Source organism: Podarcis raffonei, chromosome 6, assembly GCF_027172205.1.
Source record: "Podarcis raffonei isolate rPodRaf1 chromosome 6, rPodRaf1.pri, whole genome shotgun sequence".
Taxonomy (NCBI): Eukaryota; Metazoa; Chordata; class Lepidosauria; order Squamata; family Lacertidae; genus Podarcis; species Podarcis raffonei.
This window is the reverse complement of record NC_070607.1, coordinates 68,597,761-68,616,133: the sequence shown is the minus strand read 5'-3', so window position 1 is coordinate 68,616,133 and position 18,373 is coordinate 68,597,761. Positions and strand designations below refer to the sequence as shown.

General features: G+C 40.5%; 2 protein-coding genes across 8 annotated transcripts in view; one reads left to right on the top strand and one right to left on the bottom strand.

The window, feature by feature from the left end:
• CEP250 (centrosomal protein 250) overlaps window positions 1–18,373 on the bottom strand; it is a 133,247-nt gene that overhangs the window by 28,294 nt on the left and 86,580 nt on the right. For 2 of the 7 annotated variants that reach the window (XM_053393793.1, XM_053393796.1), the window contains exons 1-8: window positions 5,894–6,469; window positions 4,250–4,432; window positions 3,112–3,168; window positions 2,456–2,538; window positions 2,151–2,316; window positions 1,414–1,520; window positions 1,006–1,263; window positions 227–323 (exon numbers count right to left, since the gene is read on the bottom strand). In XM_053393793.1, coding sequence (XP_053249768.1) covers window positions 227–323; window positions 1,006–1,263; window positions 1,414–1,520; window positions 2,151–2,316; window positions 2,456–2,538; window positions 3,112–3,168; window positions 4,250–4,432; window positions 5,894–6,166 — 1,224 coding nt within the window. In that variant the 5' untranslated portion in view covers window positions 6,167–6,469. Of the gene's footprint in view, window positions 1–226; window positions 324–1,005; window positions 1,264–1,413; window positions 1,521–2,150; window positions 2,317–2,455; window positions 2,539–3,111; window positions 3,169–4,249; window positions 4,433–5,214; window positions 5,289–5,893; window positions 6,471–18,373 lie in introns of those variants that run through there. The other 5 variants (XM_053393797.1, XM_053393795.1, XM_053393798.1 and 2 more) reach the window with 5 other exon arrangements.
• Window positions 11,958–18,162, top strand: GDF5 (growth differentiation factor 5). Its single transcript, XM_053393802.1, has 2 exons — window positions 11,958–14,365; window positions 15,641–18,162. The coding sequence occupies exons 1-2, from the start codon at window positions 13,729–13,731 to the stop codon at window positions 16,507–16,509; spliced, it is 1,506 nt and encodes a 501-aa protein (XP_053249777.1). The 5' UTR covers window positions 11,958–13,728; the 3' UTR covers window positions 16,510–18,162.

The following is an 18,373-nucleotide window of genomic DNA, read 5'->3' as shown; positions in this document are numbered from 1 at the left end:
AAATCCAGAAGAAAGAAGCAAAGCAGATTTCCTCAGAAACTTCAGATAACCTTTTTCCAGTTGTTGCATTCTATACTATAGAATCACTTGAGAATTGCAACCCTTCGCAACAACTAGTTCTTAGACATCTCTATTCTAAGTGCTGACAGTGCTAAGTGCTGACAGGACAAAAGAACGTTTCTCCACAACAGCCACTGGATTATTTTTCAAACAGTTGCTAACATACCAGAATCTCCACAGTGTCTCTGAGAGTCTTCATTGACATTTCCTTCTCCTCATTCTGTTTTTGAGATTGTTCAAGCAAGGCAGTCAACTCTATCACCCTTGGAAAAAGAGAAGCATTTACAACACTAGGCTTTTCACTAACACATTAGCACAGAGGTTGCCAACCTTGCACCTGTGAAAGTCTTCACTGGTGGCCCTAGGCAGGGCCCACAGATTTTGAGCTTTCATTTTTTTAAAAAATGTAAATTTCCAGCCACCTTAGGAAAAAAGTTATGAAGCAAATTGTGCAGCGACACATACTCCTATCCAACTTCACATGCCCAAAGTTGCAGACACCAAACCACTTAGTCTATACTTCACAACTCATTTCACATCAACTACACTAGCTTAAAATATAGCCTTTGTCTTTTTTATCCTCTTCCTCACCCCCCCTCACGAATCACCGGCCAATATTTTTTTAAGAGACAAAACCACACTGGGTTGAATCCCTTCTCTGGATCAGCGACTGATCTCTAAGATTCTAGTACAGTGGTACCTTGGTTGTCAAACTCAATCCGTTCCGGGAGTCTGTTGAACTCCCGGAACCATTCGAAAACCAAGGTGTAGCTTCCGATTGGCTGCAGGAGCTTCCAGGTGGCCACTTTAAAAGAATACTAGATTCAATAGGCCTTTGGTCTGATTCAGCAGCACTGTTATGTTATTATGTCCCACCTGACTATTTAAAAAATCTACAGTAAATGAGGACAGCAGCTAGTGGGGCCTTTTAAGGAGGTACTTTACCTGTTATGAAGATCCTCCTTTGCTAATTCTCCTTTGACATGCAAACTCACAATTGCTTGTGCTTGCTGGTATATTTCCTTTTCCATATCCAACTTCTTGGGCCTGATATGAAGTTGCTGCTGTTGGGCCTGTCCCCTCAGGGTAAGTTTTTCAAAACTATTGGTATCCAAGAGCTGTGTGCCTGAACTTAAGTGTAAGCAACTGACAAGTATACAGCCAGAAAGTCTTGCTTGCTCAGCCTTTAGTTCAGACAGATCCCTGAAACAGAAACAAATAATACTGTACTGGACAAAAAAAATTAAATTACAGATTTAAAGACGTGAAAAGCTAGAGTCAGGTTTTTTTTCTGTTAATCAGCTATTTTAGCTCAGCAAATGATTTCACATTCAACTGACAGAAAAACCTCACCTGTCAGTTGCTGTCTTCATTTCCACAAAATGACGGTGCAAGGTCACTACTTGCCGCCATATGCCAAAGAGTCGATCATGTTCAGTCCGCATATAACTCTCAAAGAACTATATATGTAAAGACAACAGCAAGTCACAGCTTTATTTTCCCAGCCTAAAACAAAAACTGCTTTCTTTCAAAAATGCATATTTAATTATTGCCAGCAGCATTCAGAATCATGTTAAAGACTTTCAGAACCAACAAAACTGAGTCTCTTTAAACTGTTAAAAAATACATTTCTCTGAAATTTGAAAAAGCTTTTATTATATTGTTTAGGACTGACCAATTATTGAGAAGTCTGGAAAGAAGTCAAATGGTTGAGAAATACTTTTCTAACCTTAGAATGCATGGATCGTATAGGATAATCTCATAATACACAACATTTTCCACATCAATAAAAGATGTTCAGATCTATATTGAATACAGGAGTTGTTTTTTCTTCACGATACTACCTCTGAAAATCATTCACTGGGAACTGCATGTCGGTATAACATACAGTATATGAAACAATTTCCGCAGTGTCTTGACTTCTAGAACAATGTACATCTGTAAGCACCCTGAATTAATATTCTACTGTTTTCTTAATCCCAGCCAATGCCTGCCAAACCAGAAATGAGTATTTGTGCCTAGAATATAAGGTTAATCAATAAGGAAATCCACCTTCCCTACCCAGTATCTTATTAGTGACACATTCCTACCTCCCGCTCTTTATGCCATTCGCTCTCCTTGTGCTCTAGCTCATCTCTGGCCCTTGTCCAGTCAGCTATCAGCTTGCTGACATCCTCTCGGAGAGCCCCATTCACCTCATTGGCTTTGTCCAAGTGCTCACGGAGCAAGTTGTTCACCCCAGCCAAATTCTCACATCTGAAGCACAGGAGAATGGCAATGGATTAGCAAATCTCTATTGTAAAGGTCCTGATAAGATGAAATGATGATGCTGCAGCTGTTACACAGCTTTCCCCCAAAACCAGCTAAGATAAAGCTTCTGCAAAAGCTCACTCACCTCTGCTGCTCTTCTTCCAACTGGATCAGTGCTTTCTCTAGACTACGGTCCTCTTTACGATCCCACTGGTGTGGATGGGACCCCTTTGCGAAAAAGGCAGACAATTTAATCTAAACAACATCCATATTAAGTCTATTCCCTCACTTCAGGATCTCCTTGTTAACGTCCCATGAATCAATAAGCCAGTGAACAGCTGAGATGAGCACAACTTGAAGTGCATTTGTTTGCATTTTTAGGGTCTTTCTTGCTTAATGAAAGATGCTTAAGGGCCAAACAAGACACAGTGTCATTCACAACTTTAGTCCTTGTGTGGCTTATTTTTGAAAATAACTGGAGAAAATTGAACTATAATCACTTGGCCCCACTATTATCCCAGTGAGAATCCACCCCTCCACACACACCTGCTGTTCATAATACAAGACTAGTCAAAGCTATGTCATAATTTGATTTCCTTGCTAGTTTCCATGTAAATAAGCATGCCCATTGTTTGGGACATTACAGCATATATTGAACTATGCTAATTTATTTTAACAGTGATCACAAAAGGGAAGTAGTACACTACAATAGCAAGGACAAGGGCACCAATTTCTCCAACAAACACTTTGTTACCAATAGCAAAACCACAAAAAATGGTACTCACATACTTTGAAACTTACCCTATTTGCTTCCAGACGCATTTCTAACTCCTTGCACCAATTACGATATTGCAGCACCTGCAATAAAACAGGAAAAGTTGGTATATTATTATTACCTCTTAGAGTGTGTATGCAGCAACACCCTTCATGAAATTCTAAGAGTTCTGAGTTTGTTCCAAGTTGTTTAGGGATGATTTTGTGCATTGCACATACATACATACATACATACATACATACAAAAATACATACATACATACATATCATATCATACATATGTAATGGCTATGAAGTTTTCTTTTAAAACCAGGCTTAAACACAGTGTATATTCAATATTCAATATTCTTAAAATAAATGGGAAAGAATAAATTTTTAAGCAAGCATTTCAAGAATATTTTCTGCAAAATATACAGCAATACAGTACTGCCATTTATATCAAATGGCAAATTAGCTGGTTATTGATGCATCAGCTTAACTTCCAGCAAGCACAGCAGAGTGCCTTTGAAGTAGTAAAGGTAAAGGTACCCCTGCCCGTACGGGCCAGTCTTGACAGACTCTAGGGTTGTGCGCCCATCTCACTCAAGAGGCCGGGGGCCAGCGCTGTCCGGAGACACTTCCGGGTCACGTGGCCAGCGTGACATCGCTGCTCTGGCGAGCCAGAGCCGCACACGGAAACGCCGTTTACCTTCCCACTAGTAAGCGGTCCCTATTTATCTACTTGCACCCGGGAGTGCTTTCGAACTGCTAGGTTGGCAGGCGCTGGGACCGAACAACGGGAGCGCACCCCGCCGCGGGGATTCGAACCGCCGACCTTTCGATCGGCAAGCCCTAGGCGCTGAGGCTTTTACCCACAGCGCCACCCGCGTCCAATGGTGCTAATATTTACCAGTTGGCACAGCAGCTCATTGCTTTGGGGAGGCGGGGGGTACAGGTTTTCAGAAAGACAGAAAAACGGGGGATATCGCAAGTTTAGAACTGAGCAATTTGCCAAGTCAGGAAAAAGGTTCTATGCCCAAAATGTATATTTAGAAGAACAGAAGGAAATTTGTTTTCAAGCAAGCACTTTATTCTTAATGTACCCTTCTTCCATCCACCAACAGCTCTCTACTCAAAATTCATCATCTCCTTGTTTCAGATATCACTAGAAATATACTGGTTTTACCTTTGCCTGTAACTTTTGTACAAGTACTGCCTGCCTATGCTGTGCCTCCTGGGAATTCTGTAGTCTGTGTTGATAGGATGCCTGATTTTCCACCATCTGGTGATGTAGTGCCACTAGTTGCTCTTCTGGAAGTAAGTGAACTGTCTGTGTTTTCATACTGCTTGCTGCTTGGTCTCCTTCCATCTAAAGGTCAAAGCAGAAAGAAGCAAGACTGGTTTAATTAATCTAGCAGACAAGATGGCCCTGATGGCTCTACTTCCTCAAAAGGAAAAATGCACAAAGATGGGAAATAATTTGCTTTGTTTCCAACAGAAGAAAAATAAATGTTGTTAGCTGGAAAGCCATTTCAACAGTCTTGTTGCAGGCTTCCATTCTGTATAAAGAATGAAAAAGCATTAGTTATGACATTTGTCAAGCCATTTTTTAGTCATATTTTATGAGAATGAGGATATTACCAAAAAACACACAAACAAACCATAAAGCAGAGTGTTACAGAGTCAAGAAAAAGCAGGTGGAGATGCAAGAGACCAACCTCAAGCTGACATTTTAAAAAGTTTTAATATGATTGAGTAAAAGCAAAAATGTGCCTAATACATTTCAAATGGAAATCTTCTTTGCATCAACTGATCCAATACATTTTTCTTACAAAGGAAGTACAATCCTATGTTTGTTTTCAAAAACAATTCCCGCTATGCTGCTTATTCTCAAGTAAATGCATCAGTCTGCATTTTTAGAAATTGTAATTTCAATATAACGTTATGGTTTGTCAATAATCTATGATTTTGCACAATTCTGTCAATATTCTGAAACAAATTCCTACAGTCCATTCTGTATAGTAGCAAATCACAACATGCAGGATTGTCACACATGCACGTGGAATAAGTACGAATTCCAACACCAAACTAAATCTATGCAAGAATTCCACGTGCGAAAAGCACAAATAAATATTAATTCTCTTTTCTCACCATTTGTCCTTGACAAGATAACTATCCATCTCAACTTTACAGTGGATAACATTATACATCCTACCCATGTTAGTCTGTGGAAGCAAAAAACAACTTTTTTTGTCTTGGGGCACTTACAAACTTATCAAGACCCAAGCTTACATGGCGCAGAGTCCATAACCTATTCCTCTGTGCATTTATTTGAAAGTATAATGGATTTCCAGGCATTTTACTTGCTGGAAATTGCACAGAAATGCATCCCTGGTACTTTCCCTAACCTAATGCACCTATTTACAACAATCTTGTAATGCAGATTGGCACTATCTTATGCTTGCTTACTCAAAAACAAGTTCCGTTGAAGCCAATGGGGCTTTACTTGCAAGTGCTTAGGATTTTTAACCTTAGAACTTTTGAGTTTGCAACGACAGTAAGCAGCCACATATATCTGCACGAGTTTTGAGGGTGTGTGTGTGTGTGTGTGTGTGTGTGTGTGTGTTTCTCTATTAATGGCAGATTCTTCCAATCCAGAGTCCGGGAAGATCCCAAGCCGTAGCTTCCCTTTCTGCAACCGGGTTGGGCTCAGGAGCGGAGGCGGAGCGAGGTGATGGCACTCCGTTATAATTGCCAATAACAGCACGTTATCCCTCACCTGTTCTGCCCTGCCTAGTATATAACAGCAAGCAAGCCTCCCCGCCCTCACCTGAGCACGCCTCAACGTGCAGCTGGGATGCTCACCTCCACAGAGATGGTGAAACTTCCTTTCCGCTGCCGCCTGCAGGCTTTCGTGGGCGGGGAAAGGGGGCCGCCGGAGTCCTATTACATTTCTTCTCTCCGCTCCGGCAACGGAAACCCGCCTGCTCGCTCGCTTAGTGGAAGCGGCAAGCGACTCGTTTGTGCCGCCCCGCTTTTCCACAGTTAAGAGATTCTTGGCTGCCCGGGCGTATGAGGGCGCACGTTCCCCCTGTGAGCCCATGAAGGAAGGGACTGTCTAGGCCTGGTACATTATCCCCACAGGCAGGACAGGCCTAGTGCGAAGCTCCGACTCCCAGTAGCCAATGCCGCCGGCAGGAAAGGCGGCGCGGCGGGGGGGAGCGGAATAGCGCGAGGCAATAGCAGTGGCTTTTCGGAAGTTCGAGCTGTGCGGTTATTTCCTGAGCGACGAGGCTAGGCCTCTCACGGCAACCCCTCCAGCGAAACACAAGCCCCCTTGGCGGTTGTGGAGCGCTTGCCGTTTGGGCCCTCAGATCTCGGCTTCTCGCCGCCGCCAGTTCACGTACACAGCGCCCCGAAGGCCGTCCAGGCCGCGTCGGGAAGTCTGGGCAAGCGCTGACCCCGCTGTTCGCAGTTTGGGGTACATAAGCGTCTGGTTCGTCCCGAGGGACAGCTCATTCCTATGCGGAGTTAGGCTCTTAAGCCCAGAGAAGCTCTCCATAAGATAGGCTACAAACCTGTGCTCAAAATACAGAGGGGTTCTCTTTCACGTTGTTTACTTATTTACCTAATTACTATTATTACTTTTATTAGTATATATTCTTTAAAACAAACCATGAAACTGGAGATTCTCAGGTGCACAACTTGATTGTGCCAAAGGTTCAAAATGTATGAACACCGTTGAAATTTCAAATCTGAGCAGTTCTTTACTCGACCAACAGGCCTTGCCTAAAAACTTGATTGTGCCAAAGGTTCAAAATGTATGAACACTGTTGAAATTTCAAAGCTGAACAGTTCTTTACTCGACCAACAGGCCTTGCCTTTCAGCATCCATATCATAATTGCAATCTTAGTGCCTCTACAGTTGACCATACCAGACTTCAGATATGGCAAAGCCTAAACCTGTTCACCGGCAGACAACTTTATTTCAGCTGAACTTCTTTCCAAATAAATACAGTAGTGGTATCAGCCTCCCATTCACTGCAAACAGTTTCTGTCAGGCTCCAAAGGCTTCTTCCATCATACAGTGGTACCTTGGTTTACAACCATAATCCGTTCTGGAGGTCTGGTTGTAAACCAAAACAGGTTGTAACCCAAGGCACACTTTTGCCAATGGGGCCTTCAAAAAAAAATTGGTTGTAATCCCAAAAAAAAGGGGACACGCACTTCCGGGTTTGACGTGGTTGTAATCCAAAATGGTTGTAATCCAAAGCAGTTGCAAACCAAGATACTACTGTATTATTTTTCCTGAAAAGTCTTCCTTAAAAATGTAAAATTTCTTCTGCCACACATCTGTCCTACTACATAAGTACTATGTGTTTTGCCCTGCTGAAATTATGAATCCATTCCTTTAGATTTTTTTGGAACTCTTGTTTTTTCATATGAAGCATTAAAAAAAAACCTAATAATAAAATATAATTTCTCAAGTTAGTACTGATTTCAGAAGAAAAACCACATGGAACTGATCAGGAAAATATTCGGATAATGTTAACTTTGGCTCAAAGATGTAGAAGATTGTTGCATGTGCTTCAGATCTAGCATAAATTCTGTTGGATACACTCATGATTTCTGTAGACTGGTTGCAGCTTGTTTCTATAACGTTCTGGCGCTGCTGCAGACAAGCAAATCACATGATTCTGTCTCCAAGTTTCCACGCCTTGGATTATTGTACTCAGCCACTTGCTTCTTCAGATTCTTATGCTTCTGTTTGCATTAAGACACTAATGTTATTGATTTATAAGCCCAAGAAGCTGGAGACCTTGGACTCTGCTTTCCAATTATTAGAAATGTCATTTGTTAGACACTGCCAACAGCAACATCTGGTTTCTATTATTTAAAGGGACAGAAATTATTGGTAACCTTTTTTGTGAATGCCAAAGAAGCCCACAGTATCCATGCCCCTTAGAGGCCCCTTTCTTCCTCAGGTCTCTTGTAACAACTCACAGAAGCTGTCAGTATCCATACTGTACCCTTGAGGGGCCTCCACTATGAGAGCACATTTTAGAAAATGTATTTGCAGCCTTTTGGTTCCTTGGTCATAAAGGGCTACCTCTCAACTATGGCATAAAACTCACATCAGTGGCTACTTCAGCAGGTGTTCCCAGTAGCTGGGGAGCATGAAACCCAAGTTGTAGTTCTTTAGAATTCTGCAAAGAACGTTTTCTTAGCTTTATTACAAAGCAGAGAGTGTGTCATTCTAGTGCTGTACAACTTATTATTTCCTTCCAAAGAAGATGGTTGGCCATATGTCTTTTGTGACGGCTTAAACTATATCATATGGTGGCTTCCTAGGTTAGCAAAGGGATTTTTCTCTCTGAAACTAGCTAAACATAAGGTCTGAAGAGCAGTGATTTGTAGATAGGAACCATTTTTAAAACTGCTCCCTCCGGAGTACTGTTGCAGTCTGAGTACATTGCCTGCATATATTTGCTAAGCCTCTTGACACTGAAACACACTATTCTTTCTTCACTTTTCTGTTTACTTTAGTGAAGCTCAAGCCCTGCCATAGCTAAGGTTACGCCAGGATATTCCATATAGTGAGACATTCTAAAAGTTTGCAATCATTCTTGGGCGCCATAGCCTGCTGTGGCATATATTTGGCATACATCTAGGCAGTCCCTCGGCCTCCACTTTCTGCTTGTACAATTTATGGACAGCTCCTATCATGAAGAGTTTCTGTCCGTATAGCTAATGAAACTGAAGGTTTTGCTGTAACAGCACTAAACAGCTCTAATGAGACTTATTCTCACTTAATGGGTGGAATTGCCTAGTTACCCAGGAACAAGCTTTTGTGCTGGAGATAGCCAGGGGGGAAATTTAATGGCTAGAGTTTTGTACCCAAGCACTGGTTCAGAAAGCACACAGCCTCTGAAATGAAGAAGGGGGAAACAGAGCATGGAAATTGTTTCAAATTGCACAGCTAGGTAGGTGAAAAAAATGAGCGAGGTACCTACCAGTAATACCATGGACATACAATAAGAATTTGTTATGCTACCATAGAATGCTTCCAGACACATTTATTGTGGGATCAGTGCACCTCATGCATGCAAGTTTTTGTTTTTGTTTTGGTGTGTTTGTTTGTTTTTGCAGTAGCCACATCATTGGCATCAAAACACCAGCCATATTTTCCCCTCTAGATTTACTCTTCCCACAGAAAATCCAATCAAGACAAATTTGTTGCCTGTTTACAACGTCTCAACAACCCATTTGCAGAGTAAGACCCCGACTGGAAACATACATAGTCAATTCCCTCAGCAGAATGAGGAGGATAGTTGGTGTGCTGGACTGAGAATGGCAAAAATCCAGCAGACTGAATGCTGGGAAACTAACAACTGGGTTGACCCTTGTAAAGTACTCATGAGAGATCCTAGGGTTTGGCCTCTAGCAAGCAGTCCAAATGTCTTAACTGGAGATTAGACTGAAGGGCTTATCCACACTGAAGCAATATGTGGATTTGCACCAGCCTGTCTCCCCATTAATATGGGGACATCCTCACTCCAATGTTTTGCCACCTTAAATGTGGGTTTTTTTTATCCTAGCCATTTCAAACTTTCCAAGTATTAAAAAACCCTGCATTTAAAGGGGGCAGGGTCCAGCCCAACACTAGGATGAGGGGTATGTCCTCATATAATAGTAGAACCCCTTAGGCCTCATCCTCTACAGGTGGGGAATCTGCAGCCCTGAAAAGGTTGCCGAACTACAACTCCTACCATTCCTGACCATTGGCTGATGGAGTCCAACAAGAACTGGAGGTCACGGGTTTTCCATTCCTGCTCCACTTAAACCAATCCTAAGTGCATATTCTTCCCATTACCCTTGTCTCCATCTTCCTCTCCTTCCTCTGTACCCTCTGCCTGTGTCTGACTTTAAAATCTCTTGAGCCCAAGCAAGTCTACATTGTTCATCTGAAAATATAGTAAGTTTTCATATTAAAATCTGGTAAAATGAGGAGATTGGGAAATGCCTTGCCTTGGGGAGTCAGGATAACTGTATATACCCTACTTCAGGCTTTTCTTTCTCATCACCAGCGCTCAAAATTAGCCAGGCGCTAGGCAAATTTTGCAGCTGGATATCGGCTACTTGTGACCAAGTGAAGATGCCCGGGTGTCAGAATGGTGCCTGACGTCTCCACCACCTGGAGGTGCATGCCTGGGGATCCTTGGATCTTGACTGTTTTCACACACTAGCAACATATCCTGTAGAATTCTATTCTTTATATTTTATTTGCACAATCAGAATGAATGTCAGGAACCAAAAAGTCATTGAAAAAGATGACTTTTGGGCCTTCTGGCATAAAAATGGCAACTAGACGTTCCGTTTTGATGGCTGTAAGCCTGGTTTAAGGAGCTTTGGTGCCTAGCTTATATATCTGAGTTTCTAACACTGCACCTTACGTGTTCTTTGTCAAACTGCTGAAATTCCCTGTGCTTTAACTTCTAAAGAACTGCTCAGTCCGCAAACAGCTGCGTCAGCATAAAAAACTATAGCGCTCATTAGTGGTTTGAGGACGGCAATCTCTATTTGTACAATGGAGATCATGCCGCTTGCTCAGGCTATTAGAGCACAGTTAGTAAGAAAATTAATGTTTGAAGTAGTACTTTCTTTAAACATTTCTGCTTCTGGTCATGGTCAAAACCAACTGTTGGCAGGGAAAAAATGGTTTAAGGATCAAATGACACCCTCAACCCCAATTAACACCTCCTTTATTTTTTATTTTCTCTGAGCTGGTGGGGCTCATTCCTTTTTCTAATAGAAACAAGTCACTTTTCTGACATATACAGGAGAAATCTTGTAATTATTCTGAATTTGAAAACTTGACTACATGTGACAAAGCTGTGGTGTTTCTGCAGCAACTGGGAGACTTAACAGCAACGTCTGTAGTGCCAAGGTGAATCAGTACCTTTTGCCATCCTAATAATAGCTTTAGAGGGCAATTTTGTTTGGAGTTGGGATGGCATAGTAGAGAAGGGTTAACCCTCTCCATCCTGCTTCCCCAATCAAATCAGTAATCCACCAGCTCTGCTTTGAATTTTGTTTTGTTTTTTGCCTGACTTGGAGCGACACACACAGTTTTTTGTTTTGTTTTGTGCCTTAAGGTTAACGGAAGATCCAGGACTTATTCATACTGGAGTTTAATTTTTTTTAACAATATTTGTAAAGAATAGTTTTAATTGAACAACATAAAAAGAAAAAGTGAAAAAAGAAAAAGGTCTACTATATTATTACAAGAGTTAACAAAAATATATATACAGGGTGATTCATAATGAAGTGTACAGTTTCCATTCATAGTAAATGGAAACTGTATACTTCATTATGAATCACCCTGTATATATGCATTAGATAAGTATATATGGGATTGTAATTGTTAACACACTGAAATTTAATGTGGATTTGAAGCTGTTTGTGTCTCTGTATTTTTGTCTGGCAAATGACATCCTCCTCATTCAAATGGTACCCTGCTCTCCTCCCTGCCCCCCATTCAGATTTTCCTGATATGCCAATCATCTGATAAGGGAATAAGATCCAATATAAAATCACATGTGACCCAGCTGTGAAGGCGTTGAAGCACATTGTGCACATTGCATGGCCAAGTTTGTTTACATACATGGCGATGTTTCACTGTGTGTCATCTATTGCCACACTTCTTCCATTTTGTTTTCATTTTGGAGCGACACACACTTTTTATTTACTTGCCTGCTCTTTTGCACAAATTTGGTAACTCAAAAAACCTATAATTTTATCTTAAATTAAGATAAATAATATCTGTGCACATGCCTACAGTGGACCACAGGTTCCTGGAAAAGATGGTGGGTGGGAGAGTCCTAATCAAGAGGAGGAGACAGCAACACACTGTGTGAATAAATCCCATCAAACACCACCAACTGATGTGGCTGGGAAACACGTGAGAGATTTCAGAGGCTTAAAACTAAAAGCGCTCACATTTGGATGCACAGAAAATATACACAGGGAAACAGTGACCCAGGTGCATATGAATGCCTAATGTGGACACAGCCCCAATCAGACATTTCCTCCATCTAAAGTAAATAAATAAATAAAAACAAAAATAAGCATTGGACAAAGCAGTCATAACTTCCAGGCATATTTCAGCAGGTGATGTAGGTTGTGGTGCACAGGTGGGCAAGAAGCCCCTGAAACATTCCCTATGCAGCAGAATTCATCTTGGGGCCAAATTTTGTTGAGCAACATGTACAAGATTAAAGATTTGGGATGCTCTTCTTCACGCAGAAGACATTGCTCAGCGAAGCTCACCTGTTTTTGTTACAATCTAGAAGACATTATTTGCCCAATTCACGGTCTGCTTTCCCAAAGTTTATATCCTGTTTTCTGGAATCAATGCAGCAAGAAAGCTTCATTCCACATATAAAGGTATTTATGATATATAGTACCTTCACAGTTCCAGCAGTCTGTTTTGTAATAGCAATTTTTAATTTTTCTGTAAAATATCAGATTTATACTAAACTATTTAAACAAGCTGTCTTTTCTTTCACAGGAGCTCTAGGTTCCTGCAGGGGACACTGCTGCTTAAACATTGACTAATCCTGGTAAAGAGAACCAGTTAAATAAAAGACTAAAAAGCTTTATGCAGCGCTAGCAAATATTCCCTTAGCTAGGCATCACATGATATTTTGCTTAATTTCTTAAAGACTTTTAAAAATATGTCATAATAAATGTTTTAACGTGCTTATTAAAGAAGAGTTTATTTTGTTAATACTCTTGTTAACTCTCATCCTTTCATCACCCAGTGACAGAAGGAAATTGCTGCTAATAAAGGTCAGCGTCTATGTTCAGAAGAACTTTATAAAACATCTCTGTGAATTAGAGCATGCTTTAATGCATTTATTCCAACTGATTTTGTTAAAGGCTTCTACTTTTTCTCTTACACAGCTTTGTCTTGTTTAAAATGAGAAGTTCATTTAAGGCTAAAAGAGGCAACAAGTTGCCACTTTAAATTGCATATTCTATAGAGTTTGGGTCCTACAGAGTTGTTTTACATGAAGCAGAGTATGACTCATGCTAATGGAAAGGGCAAAGAAGACTTTTTAAAAGAAATATATCACACTTAAATTAGTTTAGACAGCATGACATCAGAGAGTAATTAAATAGGTTTTTGTTGGAATTCCGCTTCCAATTCCTGAGTTCAGGTTTGTAAAAGATTTCTGAGCACCTGCAGGTTTCTGTGTGTGAAATATTTTCACTGGAAGGGATTCAAAACTTTTTAAAAAACCTTTTAATACAGAGGCAGCATTACGCCATTCTTCCTTCTTGGAAAAAAAACCCTCTCCGATTTAAACAAGAGTCCTTCAAGTTTTTAGTCACTTTTACAGAAGAAAGGGGGGTGGTAAACTTTCTCTTTTCAAGAACAAGCTGCTAGCAGAAACCAGGAGAAGACCAAATTGACTAAATTAGCATTTCCACTATGGGACTGGATACAAATATTAAACAAGTAGATTTAAAGTGCTTTAAGCTTAAAATTAAACGCTTTCTCCTGACTTTGGTTCTTAATTTTTTTCATGTTTTCTTATGCCAAACTGGAGGAACCTTTTCTGATTTTTTCTTTGGTGGCATTCAAAGGAAGACCAGAGGATGAAAATCCTGCACTTTCTTACTTTACTGCTTTGGCACTTTAGCTGGTTTTACCTCGTTTTCATTTCCTTAGCACTGAGTCCTGCTGAAGCGAGTCAAGGCAATCCAGGATCCAAATTAGGATTGTCAAACATAGATGGAAAGGAGAGAAACCCCTTGCCAAGGGCAGGTACATTTAGAGCGGGGAACCATGGATATAGTGCTGGGAATTCAAAGTCTAGGGCAAAAAATAATAATGCTCAAGCCGGACTTCTCTTGGCAAAGACTGATGACTCAAAGAAGACTATCTCCAAAGCAGGGAGCACAGACAAAAAGGTAGGAGTTCAATCTTCAAACAGACAATCGGGAATAAGGACGGTGACCCCGAAGCTACAGAACTTTGGCCCCAAGGCCCCACTGAAGAAAACTGGCACCAGCAATTCAGATGCCAGCTCCTTCAAAACCAAAAAGACTAAAGAAGCTATTGCCCAAAGGGAATCTAAGGAGGCGTTCAGGCATCCTGCGATCACCCCACATGAATACATGCTCTCGCTGTACAGGACTCTCTCTGATGCAGAACGGAAAGGTGTTAATGGAAGCGTAAAACTGGAGACTGGGCTTGCCAATACAATTACAAGCTTCATAGACAAGGGGCAAGGTAAGAAAACAGAATGTTTGCCTATCTTTCAAGTGTATGAAATCCATGTCAGAAGTTAAAGGGCAGAGGGGATCTGTATTTCCAAAAATCTGGGCAGACTCTAGGCATTTTTATCCTTGCAATATAGATTTAAAGAGCATTTTTCACATCAGCTTTTTGGTATGTTACCAAACAAAACGGTCATGCTTTTATCCCAGTGATATTAGTAATTTTAGGATTATGTTGTTGTTGTTGTTTTACAGTGAAATAAAATGCTTTTATTTCCTGCAGAACATGCTACTAAAAGTGTATGGTGGCAGTATATCTGCTGCAGCAAACAATACCCAATTAGTCCATTTCAGCTAAAATACCAGTTTAAAGGGTTAGACTTGGGGGGAAGAAGACTCGAGTCTTTCTGATTTTCAGTCAGTCAGTCAGTCCTTTCTGATTTTGTTGTTTGTCTGTTGTTATGAGTCAAACAAATTTAGATGTACCTTGTTATAAGAAATAAGCAGGAGATTTAATATTTCAGTGATGTCTCCAAGACCTCAGGAGTCCATCCACATTCTTCCTTAGACTCTCACAGGGCCCCACAGCCACCTGTGAATGCTGGGTGGATCAAGTGACAGTGCTGTTGGGTGCACAGGTCTCTGACACAAGCACCATTGGAATGAATGATTTGTGCAACCATGCTTGGTAAATTTAGCTTGGATCAGTCAATGGATCATACAATTTTATGTTGAGAGTTTTGAAGTCATATAAAGAAGTGTAGTGATTCAGAAGAGATGCAACCCAACTTTATCTAGACTAAAGGAAGTGTCATGCTAATGGACAACAAAGACTCTCTCTCACACACACTTTCTCTATGTATCTCAATAGGTAGATAGTATATAAAAGAGAATGCATGCCTTCAAATGCTAAATCAAGTGACAGCACATAAATCACCAAAAGTACAATAAAACAAAATGTATTAAATTTGCCGTCTGGAATCTTAATACCAAATGCAGTCAAATGGAAACTAAGGCCTATTGATTAGCCTTAATGTACTGTTGGATTAACTTTGGGGGACAAGAACACAGTCTAAAATAATGCAGAAATATTTCTATGTCTGAATTGGAAGTGTTGTTTTAGTAAATCTCCGTGGAGTATGAACTTGTAGCATTTCCATAGCATTGTTTTATAATTCCCAAGGCTGCAAACTAATAGTGAAGGTCATTATGTGTTATTAAGAGAAATTGAAACTTTGAACAAATTTCTGTTCAGTATACATACATCTCTCCCTCTTTCTCTCTTTAGATGACCGTGCTCCAGCTGTTAAAAAGCAGAAATACATTTTTGATATCAGTGCATTAGAAAAAGATGGCTTACTGGGGGCAGAACTGCGTATTTTAAGGAAAAAACCTTCTGACAACTGGAAGCCTACTTCTCATGGGAAAACATGTCAAATGAAACTATTCAGTTGCTCCATAAGCAGGCAAGCATCCATCCTCTTGGACTCTCGGACAGTCAACATCTTAGATACCGCAAAATGGGAAGTCTTTGACATTTGGAAGCTTTTTAGGAATTTTAAAAACTCTGCTAACTTGTGTTTTGAACTGGAGGCTTTTGAAAGGGGAAGGCCTGTTGATTTAAGGACTGTGGGATTTAACAGAACAGGGAGGCAAGTCAATGAAAAAGCTCTCTTCTTAGTATTTGGTAGGACAAAGAAAAGAGACTTGTTCTTCAATGAAATAAAAGCCAGATCTGGCCAGGATGACAAAACTGTTTATGAATACCTATTCAATCAGAGAAGAAAGAGAAGGGCTCCTCTAGCAACTCGGCAAGGAAAGAGGCCCAACAAGAATCTGAAGACAAGATGCAGCAAAAAAGCACTTCATGTGAATTTTAAGGATATGGGCTGGGATGACTGGATAATAGCCCCTCTTGAATATGAAGCTTATCATTGTGAAGGACTTTGCGAATTTCCTCTTCGATCCCATCTGGAACCCACCAATCATGCTGTTATCCAAACATTAATGAACTCTATGGACCCAGAGTCGACACCTCCAACTTGTTGTGTTCCGACAAGACTGAGTCCTATTAGCATCCTGTTTATTGACTCTGCTAATAATGTAGTCTACAAACAATATGAAGACATGGTAGTGGAGTCCTGCGGCTGCAGGTAGCAGCAGCGCAATCTCTCACAGTACTAACTGCAAAGCCTTTCCTAGCAGCTGACAAAAATGAACTGACACAGATCAGCACTGTGATATCACTCAGAGTGGTTTGCGCTGGTCGATAGCTGTTGTGGCATCTGTCACAAGCAATGCATTGGTTGGCAATTAATGCAAGCCTATTTTGCTCTGCTGCCTCTCAGTTGCCACTACAAGCTACTATCAAAGCTCAGTGGCATGGAGGACTGTGTAATACTGCATACCCTATGGTGGCTGAAATTCTGTTTGTGGTGCTACATTTTTCAGTTGTTCCCTGCCATACATCAACCATGCCTCCATCATGCTTCTTGTCTGTCCTGTTCAACACTAATTAGCAATTGTATGCAGTGCTGTTGTGCCACATTTGGAGAGGCTCACAGCTGCCAACACAGCAGCTTGAAATATGCTCATGTAGCCATTAAAACCTTGGATCAGCTCATGGTGCCAAGCCATAGACAATGTTGTTGCATCAGTGCAGCATCTGTTGCACTGCACCTTAAATGTTTGTACTAGTGACACAACTCATAGGACCAGGCTGTATGTTTTCTAATAGCTAGAATAGATTTATAGAAGAAGTGACACGAAAAATCTACTGAAATGTAATTGTTTTTGTATCTACCTTTTGGACTCATTCCAACACTAATTTATTACTTCCAGACTCTGTTCTAGATCAAGACATTTTGCTCTCTGGAGCAGAGTGCCAAATGGTGCTCAAGATACTAGAGCCAACACTTCTGAAAGTCAGTTCCTGCCTTCATCTAGCCACCTAAATTCCTCTGCCTGAAGCGGCTTGATTCACTTTGACATACAGTAGGGCAGGCCTAGAGTTGCACAGACTCACCAGAGTAACAACTTTCCTATGAAAACCTTCTTCAAAGGACATTTAATTTTCACATGATACAGTTTTTTGAATTCCTAAGGACACTGGCAAATTCAGTGCAAGTTGCTTCGGTACATTTTCGCTTTCTCCTTCTGGCACTGTTTCGAAGCCTGAACAATCCATCTTTGGAGGATTAATCTTCTGTTTTCATCATCATATATATATCTTTCATATGTGCTTTAGGATATCTCTACAAAACAGTGGACAAGATTCACATAACAAACCCCATTAGCCCCATTTGTGCAATGGAACGTTGCCTCACCTCCTGCTCCCATGATCCAAAAAATTGACTGGGGAAGGGGGTGTCAGAAGAACCCCCAGAACAGCACATGGAGAAAGGGGGAGGGGTGTCATTCCATCTGGTAGCCAGAAGGCTTGTACAGATGGAATGACTGGAAGAGCATGTTTAATTCTACCCACAGTGTTTAAACTAACTAGTTTAACACAAATAGGTATGAGCAACATTTCATAATTCTTAAAACTGTATATTTACCAATAAATAAATAAATAAATAAATAAATGTTGAATTTGTTTTAAATTGTACGCATTATACATGGATTTAGAGAACTGCGGACAAACCTATTTCTTTCAATGTATATTTTATTTCAGCTTCATATCTTTATTAAATATCCATCTTTTTCATGTTAACGTTCAAACTGTTGTATTATTCTGCTTCTAATTCACGCTGTTCTCTATTGCTCGTAGTAAAATAACAGCTTAAGATGTACTAAATTATTGACAGTGTTAAGTGTATCTAGGTGCCATAGTTACCATAAATATAATTTTATTTTAAAAAGCTATTTGTTTTGAATGTTTTGTTCAATTAATGAAAACAAAACAAGAGAACCTAGGACCAAGGTGGGCTCTGTTTCTGAGTAATTATGGTTTTGCGCAAATGTTTGATTGCAGGCAGTTGTATCTTCTCTAGAGGATTCATGGGTGAGGAAATTGCTATAT